At 36.7% G+C, this 11,850-nt stretch overlaps 1 protein-coding gene across 1 annotated transcript; it reads right to left on the bottom strand.

Moving 5' to 3' along the window:
- Positions 1 to 7,733: 7,733 nt before the first annotated feature.
- On the bottom strand, positions 7,734 to 9,908 carry LOC148790518 (uncharacterized). The gene is made up of 3 exons (XM_088892208.1): positions 9,665 to 9,908; positions 8,660 to 9,543; positions 7,734 to 8,513 (listed from the first exon to the last, which is right to left on the bottom strand). Exons 2-3 carry the CDS (start codon positions 9,518 to 9,520, stop codon positions 7,857 to 7,859), a joined length of 1,518 nt encoding a protein of 505 aa, XP_088748334.1. The 5' UTR covers positions 9,521 to 9,543; positions 9,665 to 9,908; the 3' UTR covers positions 7,734 to 7,856.
- Positions 9,909 to 11,850: the final 1,942 nt, after the last annotated feature.

Raw genomic sequence — 11,850 nt, 5'->3', positions numbered from 1 at the left:
CAGCTTCCATTGGGTTTGCCTTGATGGTTTGAAATAGTCCTATCAACTCGACCATTGGGTTCATTTCCATTCATTTAAATTTCATCTAAATGAAGGTCCCCATATCACTTCATTATTTACCTGTTCAAAGCAATCTCCCACTTTAGCATTTCTGTTCTGGGCTATTTCAAAAAGGAAGGGAATTGCTCTTCTAGAGTAGACTCTCCACACTATCTGTCAGTCCAGAACCTCCTGAATTTTTGCTCCTTTGAGAAGCTGAGAATTGGATCACCTTATTAGGTTTTAATTTTGAGATCATTCATAATGGCTTCAATTACTTTCTAATCCTTCTAATAAATTGCATTCAGAGTTCAGAGACTGATATATCACCCAAACCTTTTTATACACAAAACCTAGATTTTACATAAAGAAAGGTTTCCATTATGAGGATAACCTCAACATCACCTAAGAATTTATAATTGGAAAGGCTCACATTGAGCACCTTGGGTTGATTCTTAGTTGATTTTCTAAGGCTGGTACTGCCAAATTTTCAATGAACTTTGAAAATGAAACAATGATATATTACAAGGAAAACTACTGATAATAGAAGACCAGTTGATACATCCCAATAAAAGACCTATCTCTTGCCACCAAGAACTTTGAAAATGAAACATCCCAAATTTTCAATGAACTTTGAAACAATGACCGTATTTTCAATGAACTTTGAAAATGAAACAATGACCAGTTGATACATCCCAATAATAGAAGACCAGTTGATACATCCCAAATTTTCAATGAACTTTGAAAATGAAACAATGACCAGTTGATACATCCCAATAAAAGACCTATCTCTTGCCACCAAGAACATTGCTTGGAATTGTCCCTATAACAAGTATACATGTTAGTCATTGACCAATGACCGTATTTCAAATTACAACAAGAAAAATTTTGATAATAGAAAAGCTATTCAGTTTCTTGTTATATAAACTGTGTGGTCTGCATTAGAAAATACTTGTTACCATATTTAGATAAAAACTAAAATGGAGAAGGGAGGAAATTCCAACAGAATTCAACTCAATAAGGGCTTATCCAACTATAGGGGTGGGAAGGGAGGGGGGGGGGACTAAAATAGCCCAAGGCAGAAAAAAATTCAGTTAATAATGGGATTGATTCCTTCTAGATGTTGCCTTTCTTTTTGACATGTTATCCCAAGAAAATGTGGAAATTTATGATATTAGTTCTATTCCACGAACATAACACTTCTTTTTAACAACAAACTAGGTGAGCAGTATGGGTAAAACAATTTTAGTGGAGGCAAATAAGTAATTGTGCTCTCTTTATATATTATATCAAAACAGGTATGTATAGATAATTTGAGATCAATTCAAGAGTATGTACCCGTAGTTCTCAAAATTAGCACAATACCAGGACCCCTTAAGGCTCAGTTTGTAAAGAGTCCAAATACAAATATGTACAATGCAAATACATACAAAATAATACAAAATACAAGGTGTTGCACTCTACATATTTGCATTTGTACTCCTTCCAAACAAAGCCTAAGCAATTGGAAATTTTCTAATTTATTAAAAAGTCAAAACTGAATAAGATACAAAGATAGAGCAATAGATCTACTTGTTTTCATCCCTCTCCTTCTCTCTATCAATATCTGTCAATCATCCAATCCCTCTATATCGGATTTTCTTATCAGAAATTCCTAATCTCATGATCTCAACCAGATCTTGTCCTTTTTTTTTTCTAATCAGGGCTGCTATTCTTGTGATTTAATTATTTAATGGCCTAATTTGCAGTTTAATTGTTTACAATTGGAAGATAAAGGCCATTACCCAACGTTGGTCCTAGCTATCTGGGGTCTTGGGAGGGGTAAACTGGATGTGGTCCTAACCTCTGGCATTTTTTGGACAAAGTGGCCACTCTCAGACTCCAGCTTGTGTTCCAGCCCAAGATTTTACCATTACAACAAATAATGGTTGTGTTTATAATTTCATAATAGTTTTTTTTTTTGAAAGAAGTTCATTGATTTCAATAAAGGAAAGAGGAGTACACAAGAAGGTGTACAAATACAAAGCAGGGGCCAGACCCCTGAGAATTACACATGAGGAAAATTATCACAGTACAAGGACTCCAGAATGACTCCTAATTTTGCTAGACCATCTGCAATAGCATTTAGATCCCTTTGGATCCAGTATAGAGAAGCGTTCTAATGATCCAATAGGTCCCTTGCCTCTGTTAAGAAGTGACTGAGTCTCCAAGGTCCAGTCTCCTGTTGACCTAACCATCTCATAGTATTTGCTGAGTCACCTTCGATGGAGAAGTTCTGAATACCCAGTTTGCTAACTAGGTGAATCCTTGTGAGAGCTGCCAACACTTCTACCTTTGTGAAGTCAGCAATCCCAATCGGTCCACTGTATACCCAGCAGGTGAGACCATTTTCATCTCTTAGGATTCCCCCTATGCCAGCCGCTCCAGGGTTACCAAAAGCACTACCATCAAAGCTTAGAGTCCAAGTTCTTTCCTTTCTTAATGAGGGAACTCGGGGGATGGGATAGAGGAGGAGGAGATAAAAAAGTTGTACACATTTCTGTTAAGGTCGTTAACATTGATTCCTGTGAACTCCTCTGAGCTGGAAGCCCACAAATTGCAGTGATAAGAGATGTGGTTGATCAGCTCACCCTTTGATTGTCTTATTTTCAAACAGTCGATTGTTGCTTTCCTCCCAAATTCCCCAGAGTACAGCATGAAGTATTATCAACCAGTAAGTATTACCTTTCTTGCTCAGACCTCTTCCTTGCCACTGACAAATCAGATCCTGAAGGTGCTTAGGAGCCACCCAACTATAGCCAACTAGCTGTAGGAAGAAATTCCAGATGTTGCTGGCTACCTGGCAGTGTATGAAAAGGTGGTCATTTGTCTCTCCCTCACGGAGGCATAGGATACAGACGTGAGGGGAGATAAAAAGCCTTCCAAGGTTTTTCTTCTGCAATAACTCACAGGTGTTTACTCTATGCAGACAAGCCTCCCAAACAAAGAAACTCATTCTAGAGGGAACAAACATGCACCAGATCTTCTTGAAAGGGAAGCCAGTCTCAGTTTCCTGCAACTAGAGCTTCGAAGAAAGACTTGGACGAGAACTCACCTCCAGGGTTGGGTTTCCAGATTCGGGAGTCTTGGGAGTTTGGGGAAATGTAGACTTCTCTAAGAGAGAGGAGAAGGTCATTAAGCTCACTGATCTCCGGATCCCTTAAGGGTTTTCTGACACTCAGATTTATGTTGCTTTCATTGGGAGAAATAGGGAGGCACTGAGAGATGGTTGCACCTTTGTTTAGGGTAAGGTTGTAGAGCCTAGGATAAGATTCTGCTAATGTGGAGTTGCTCCACCACAGGTTCGTCCAAAACTTTATTCTAGATCCATTACCCACCCTAAATCTTATGAAAGAAAAAAAGAGGTTGTGAATGGAAGTGATACCTTTCCAGGGATTTGAGGAAACTGATCGGTTTGAGCAGAGATAGCAGTCTCAACCGTTTGCATTTAACCCATACTTGCTGGTGATGATAGTTGCCCAAAGGGAGTTTGATTCAATGGGGAATATCCACAACCATTTTCCTAGGAGGGCAGTATTCTTCTCTTTTAGGTGTCCGATTCCCAGCCCTCCAACCTCTTTTGGTTTGCAGACCCGACTCCAATTCACTAAATGCCCTTTTCTAACACCTCCACCTTCCCATAGGAAATCTCTTTGAAGTTTTTCGATCTGTGATCTGATTTTGGAAGGGATCTGAAACACTGAAAGAAAGTAGACGAGCATGTTTACATAGAATACATTTATTTTGATCAACTCATCTTGCTAGGACAAAATGCATAGGCAAACCTAAGATCCTCCAGTCATCTGCTTAGCAGACCTCATCAGGATTTGCAATATTGGACAACTGGGGCCTGAAACTTAGTGGTTGGACTAGTTGTGAGCAAAAGAGAAAAGATCTCATTTCCTTCAATGCCTTATTGATTGTAGTACATAGATCCATCACAAAAAAAAAAAAAAAAAAAACATATTAATTGTTGATTAGGTGCTGAACATATTAATAAACCACTCAAAGTGCAACCCTGCAGTACTAAACATTCCAGAAGAAGGTATAAACTTTTAGTTTAATAACAACACATGCATATTCACAATAAGGAGATTAATAAAAGAAGCCATAGTTTATACTTTATGACGTTTCCACATATGAATTTTCTTGGTCTTAGAGATAATATCGCATTCATACATAGAGTGTTTAACAAAAATCCTTGGAGAAAGGTATAAATAAAAATAGTTTTTCTTAAGAGAATTTATATTCATTTGTCTTCATAAGAGAGAAACGTGGAAAAAATTAAAAGCAGATTGACAAAGTATGGATGATGATAATAATATAATTTACAATACATTTGCAGTGGATAACTTACTTTTTCTTTATCAATAAAAAGGAAGAGATTCTATTAGATAGTGACAGTAAGAAAATATACAAGAAACTAGTGAAAGATGGCAGAAAATGTGGCCACACCACAAGGAAAGAAAAAAAAAAAAAGAAATAAGCTGGGATAGAACCAAACTATGCCAAAAAGAGACTACGGTGCAAGCACATGGTAGTAGAAGACCCACAAAACAACTCTGCTCTAACTGTGACACCCCTGAAACAGAATCAACAATGGAATTATCCAATCATTATCATCATTACCCAAGCCTTATACCAACTATATGGGGTTTACTACATGAGTGCTGTTAACACCATTCCATTATCCATTGTTAAATTATTGGTGCAGCATGAAAAGACAAACCAGTATCCATGATAATGAGAGTTCGGAAACAGTTTTAGTGCCTGAATACAATGTCAGTTATGTGTACAATATCCCACATAAAAGTATAACATCAACAAAATGGAAAAATACAGACACAGGATTTTCAGGATAAAGTCGTCAGTCACATGCTAGTGTGGTAGCAGATAACCAGGAATTTTTGAAATAAGATACCAGCTCCCACAATAATAAACAAATAAATAATAAGTTTTTATGATCTATTATTGGTAAAACAACATACTAGAGAAAATACCGTCCCAGATATCAAATAAGAGTCAATAAACAAATAAACATACTAATTTATCTTAATGTTACTAAAAGTATTGCCTACTTGTGTACATCGTCTCTTCCGGAAAGCATGTAATTGTGAATACTCTGTCATACCAACCACATGATTGCAAACCTGGATAATGGAATTATCCAATATTGCCTTCCAATGGAACAAATTTTTAGACCTGGAAGCAAAGACTTCGTGCTTCAAAACATCGTCTCTTCCGGAAAGCATGTAATTGTGAATACTCTGTCATACCAACCACATGATTGCAAACCTGGATAATGGAATTATCCAATATTGCCTTCCAATGGAACAAATTTTTAGACCTGGAAGCAAAGACTTCGTGCTTCAAAACTTCATGAAAAAAAAAAAAAAAAAACCCTCAAGAGACCCTGTTGACTGACAGATCCAAAATATGACTTAAGTATGAGTTGCAATCCACAACAAACCTCTTAAACTCAGAGGTTGTAACCTCTAATCACCTTAAACCCTGAAAATTTGTTGTACACATGATAGATTATACAGCTTAGTTTAGTGTTATAGCATGTTTTTCCATTAGCGCCAAGACCACAAATCAATATCTGATGTTTCAATATCTATCTATCTATCTATCTATCTATCTATCTATCTATCTATCTATCTATCTATCTATATATATATATATATATATATATATACCAAGAAAGAAACAACGTCCATGGAAATGCACACCACATTAGATTCTGCCACCTTGCACAGTTACTTCAATCATTTAACGAACACAAAATTTAATCAATCAAAACAAAAAAGACTAGTAATGATCAGATGCTACAAAGTAAGCTCAACACAAAATTAGGCATCCAAATAGAACATCAAGGGAAGAATTAAATGAAACAATGACTACACAGGCTTATTCCTTCCCTGCCTTAAATGAAACAAATGACCATGATAAATATTGTGTTTCTCCTAACGATGTATGACTGTTTGATTATAGACTAAATGATTCAATTGGTTCGTTGGCTGAAGTTTTCGAACCAGATACATAATTTGTTCAGGTATGAAATATTACAACAGAATAAACCATTTTGGATCTCATTTATCTTAGTGAAACATCCAGTTGGCACTCCAGTATCACAATCTCAGTCATATTTAAATGCTAAAAAGTTTCCTTTTTGAAATGCATGCAAGGACAAAAGACGAATATTGATAAAAAACATGTACTCCAGTTCCAGTCAGTCAGCTCCAATTTGAAGCACAGGTAGAACAAATTGTTGCCTTGGGATTATTTCAAGTAGTTCAGCATCATCCATGATTTTATTTTGACTAGGACATTATCCATGAAGTTTAAATGACTTTGGTGATTATTCTGTTACAGTACAAGGAAATCACTACTGAAAACACATAAGGCATAGAAAATGGAATGACTAATGGATTGAGGTTGGAGTTTCTTTGCCTTCCCTATTTCCTCATTGGTTAAACCTTGGTTGAGTTTTCAAGGATTGTATTGTCAATGTCATATCATCTATTTTTACTGCCAAATTGAACTGCATCACAGGGCAGCATTTGCAGTTTACTTCTGAATTTGAAATGTGGTTCGACATTTCCAGTAGTTCAACATATGCCATCATAGTCATTTCCCTAACCTTAACCACATCACTAAGACCGACCTATGAGCTAGTAAAAAATATTTAGCATGCCTTCTACCTATTAGCTATTAAAGGTCCAAAGTTAACAGCTGTCTCATTCTTATTTTCAAAAGTTCTCATTAACAGCACACCAGTGAATGGCCAACCAGAATCATTATATACTTGAGCAGGGTTAACAGTTGTTTCCTCTGCTTCAGCTAAATCTGACAACTCTGAAGTAAACTGCAGCTAAATCTAGTGTTTTGCTTACAATAAATGGATTACTTCTAAGTTTAGAATTTCAAGAAAACTGAAGTTTACCCATTATCTTAAGCAGGGTTACTTCTGAGTTCTCAGATTAGTTTTGGGTTGGCAGATTTAGCTGCTAACCCTGCTCATTTTTCTAGTTCTCATTGTAGTTGTTTCCTCTGCTTCAGCTTAATCTGCCAACCTGAATCATAATATACTTGAGCAGGGCTACCTTGTGTTTTACCCATTATTTTGCTTACAATAAATGGATTAATTCCAATGTGAATTGTATGAATGACCAAGTACAAAGGTTTAAACTTCATCAATGCATGGATATTGGAAAAAAGAAGTTTCCTTCAAAACACTACAGAGATTCTTAATCAGATCTTAGTCATTTACACACCATTAATTAACCACAGAAAAGGCCTAATATAAACAAAAAATAATTTGATGAAAACCCATTTCTCCCATTCTAACAAATCATTCTTTCAAGTATTACAAAGAAGAAATAATAAGGAAGCATGGGAATATCTTAAGTTCACCTATAATAGAAAATTCAAACAAAACATCATAAGAAGCAAACCAGGCTGGCCTAAGTAAATCTCTTTTCCTAATTATTTCTTTCTATGCCTCCTTTTTCTCTAGACCAGAAGGAATCATACCAATCCATAAGCCATTGGCAAACCAATTGAAGATTTTATATGGGTAGCTAGCAATCATAAAATTAAAACAATGGACAAAACTTTCTGGTTGCTTTTCAAACTCCTAATAAACAGACAAATAAATAAAATGATTGAATTGAATCGAACCAAAAAAATCAAATTTCAAAGCTTCATACATTTGCCAAATTTATAACTTGGTCCTTAGACCATGTACAAAAATAATAGAAGAAAAGGAAAAACTACTAATCATGTGGCCTTGGATGCATCAGGATATCAAAGTCACTGATAGTCCACTCTACAACTTGATCAGGGTTCATGAAAACCTCTGTACCAACGCCAATAGAGTCCCAAGACCTATCTATAGGCACAGTTCCTGCATCCTGATAGAAAGGTAATGTGAATGCCAATTGTCCAGCCTTTAGCTTCCACTTCCTTGAATCACCGATCCATCCATCTCCTTGCTTCTTTGGGAATCCATATGATTCCCAAACCGGATGAGGTAGTATCTTAATAATCTCCTGTGGCATTGGATTGCTGTAAGGGTCGCATAGTTGGTATAGCTCTTGAAGGTGTCCAGCATTGCTAGGTGCACAGTAACTATGGTAAGCCTCATATGGAAAGTTTGCTGTGTCATTACGATATATGGGAGGGGAACCACCACGAGTAATGTGATATGGAGGACATGCTTTTAAGTTGGTAGGGCTACACAGTGCAGTTGTGTTTGAACTGAGGATCATTCTGAAGTATCGATTTACATCAATTCTACTATTGCCTTCACATCTAAGACCATCATTCCGCCAACAGCTTCTCATCTCTAGCAAGTTGAATTGGCTATTTGCACCTCCTCCCTTGAGCACATTAAGTGTGAAAATCACTTCAAAGTCTGGCGAAATTGTAAGCTGCAATATCAGAACAAACCAAAAGAAGTTAAAACTCTTAACTAACTAAAAAATATCATTGCAAATTACATGATCAATATGATCAGAAATCAGAAATTAATTATAGAAAAAAATAGAAAGAAAGAAACCAGCACAATGATACTTACATCCTTAGTCATTCCTCTGGTACCATAGCCAAATTTTCCACCAGCAGTATCAGATTTCAGGATGAGCTTTAGTGATGGATATTTGTCTGATGTCCTCAAAAAGTGATGAAAAACCCAACTCTTATCCTCTCCAAACTTCTTTTCCCATGACACAGAGTAGTAGGAAATGTTACGTGTTACTCCTTTACCAAAATCAACATCCAAGTCATAGGTGCCAAAGAAACTCCCTCTAAGAAACTTCTCCTTCCCAACAGTTTGCAAGCTGGTATAGTTATGGAACATAAGTGGCTGATTCATACACCCCTTTCCATAACATGAGAATCCATCTTCTGAATGTTCAAAGGGACCGACCTTCCTGCCTTTACTGGGGCACAATCCAGCATGTGTGTCTAGGTTACCATTTCTAAGAGTAATCATCCAGAACTGATAATAGTCAGAAATAAACCTCAGGTCGTTCCCATGTACCTCACACTTGGAACCAAGATACAGTTCCTTCTGAACAGCATACAAATCTGGGTCATTAAGATGAGACAAATCTTGTCCCCTGAATGAACTAGGAAAAGGCTTTCCAACACTTAATCTGTTATCGGCTTCTGTGACTCTATGATGAACAGAGAATGTCTTAGGATGGACATCAAAGCAATCAGCTGCAGCCGGGCTCCCCATCTTAGGAGCTTCATGTCCAACCTTGTTACAGTAGTTCCATGAGTCTATGGCCAATCTAAGGTTAGAATTTCTCATACCAGGATCTCCCACAACGGAATATTCAGGTCCAGGCCACTCGTAATCATCTAATTGACCGAAGGAAACAGTGAAGGAAGAGATTGAAAGGAAAGAAAGAATAGCTAACACCATAGCCATTTTGTTTGTTGCAGACGCACGCACTGCAGATAAACAGAAGAGAAAGAGAAGTCAGTGTAATGAAACAGAAAATGAATAAAGAGAAATCACTGTAAGAACATGAATAAAGAGAAAGAGAAACGAAGGAAGGGAAAAGAGACTTACAGTAACGATTTCTCAGTGTTGAATCGAACGAAGTGTAGTGTTGATGATGCTGTATGTATGCGAATGAGAGGCAGAGTCTATTTACTATTTATAAAACAAGAATCCTACTTAGAGTAGGATTATTAGTAATAACGTGTACTGGATGGAATTCTTAACCGACTTAACTAACAGAGTAACAGACTGCAATAATAAGAAATAAGAAAAGCGGTCAACTAACAAAGTGAGAGGCAGAGTCTATTTACCATTTATAATACAAGAATCCTACTTAGAATATGATTATTAGTACAAACGGCTGCTGGAATAGAATTCTGTTAACCGACTTAACTAACAACTAACAACGGCTGCTTTCGTATGGCGGTTACTAACGCCTCGAGTTCCCACACCGACCAAAGCTCTTTGTGAAGATAGTTAATCTTATCTTAATCATTTAGGGCTGTCACTGGTCGGATCGGGTCTAATTAGAACCAGAACCGTCCCGGTTAATAGTCCCGACGGTTATATTGAAAACTATATTTTTTATTAAATAATAATTTAAATTTTAAATGTTGATAATATAACCAAAATAAAATTGATAGAAAAGTATTAAATTACTTATATATATTAATGAATTAAATAATTTTAATTAATATTATCTATCAAAATTATCATGTCAAACATAAAACAAGATAAAAAATTATAAAAAATCAAATATTTTGATAACATAACCTTAACAAAATTGATAGAAAAATATTTAATTAATTGTATATTAATAATTTAAATAATTTTTAACTAATATTATTCATCAAATTTATCATTTCAAACATAAAACATGATAGAAATTATAAAAAAAAATAAGAAAATGTTATATATTCAAAATTCAATCAAATAATCAGTTTCGGGTCTGAATTGGTTCAGGACAGGCAAGTGTCAGAACCGGCCCAATTATTAACCGGGACAAAACAATGGAACCAGACCCCATTATAATTGGTTCGATCTATTCAGGTACATCGGATAGACATGACCCATTGACAGTCCTATCTAAAGAGAGCTATCTATTGACTAAAGGGATAAGTAGACTGCACTCTCCCTCAGAAATCTGAAAAGATAGCCCCCTCCTAATCTACTAGTAGCTTCCCCCTATAAACTTTATCCTGCCCATGGATTTGGCATCAATCCACGGTCAGGATTCATTCCACCTGTATGGTGGAGCTAAGATTTCTAGGGATGGACTGAACAATAAAAACCCCTTGACTAAAAGGCAACGGGTTGAATGTGAATCCCCTGATTTGTCAGGTTATAGGGTTGGGTGCAATCTAAATCCCAAGTGCTTAGGATGTTCGGTTAGTATCCAGGTCTAGGGCTTGAGGAGGTCCTGTTAATAATTCTCTATGGGCCAATCTTCAGTTTTGATCATGTAGGGAGATGCATTCAAGTTGAATTTGCATTCTATCACCCCTTGGGTCAATCTTTTACATTGACCCTTCAATAAAAACTTGCCACATCATCTTGAAGAATCTAGGTATAAGTGGACTGCATTCCACAGAAATCTAAAATTGTAACCCCCTCCTTGTCTACTAGTAGCCCCTTTATAAATTGCATCCTGCCCATGGATTTGGCATCAATCCATGATCAGGATTTAGTCCTCCCCTAGAAATCTTATTTCTGCCCTAGGGGTGGATTGAACGATTAAAACCCCAAGAATCTATGGCAGGGATAGTGGTGTTCCAATCTTGCTTTCATCATCTTGAACAAGATTTATGATTTGAGATGGATGTCACAAGTAGAGGGTCAAATACCATCTTCACTTGGATGGAGTGGTTCGGTTGTCACTACTCACCAAAAGGAGATCAACTTCGGTCAAGGCAAGCCCGTGCTCACACCGTCCCAACAACCTCTTTCAACCTTGCATCGGGAATCTCCCCATGAAATAAAGCACATGAGTAGGGAAAATTCCCAATACAAGACTGTAAAGGCTGCTCAAACGGGCGTTGCCTTGATGGGAGCCCAAACTCCACCAAAAGTGGAGAAGAAGATGATTTCTTGTGTTTTAAGAGGATCTTCTCCCTTCAAATACACCACTCTCTTTGATACACCTAATTTGTAATTACTATGGATGTCAAAGGGCTGGGTTAAGTGGTAAACCTGCCTTAATATGGTTACATGTAACATTGTAAATATGGACTTTGTTGCTGCTTGGATTAACAAGG

Source organism: Nelumbo nucifera, chromosome 7 (assembly GCF_055504915.1).
Source record: "Nelumbo nucifera cultivar China Antique chromosome 7, China Antique-T2T, whole genome shotgun sequence".
Taxonomy (NCBI): domain Eukaryota; kingdom Viridiplantae; phylum Streptophyta; class Magnoliopsida; order Proteales; family Nelumbonaceae; genus Nelumbo; species Nelumbo nucifera.
The sequence above is the reverse complement of the archived record's forward strand: the minus strand, read 5'-3'. Positions and strand labels throughout refer to the sequence as shown.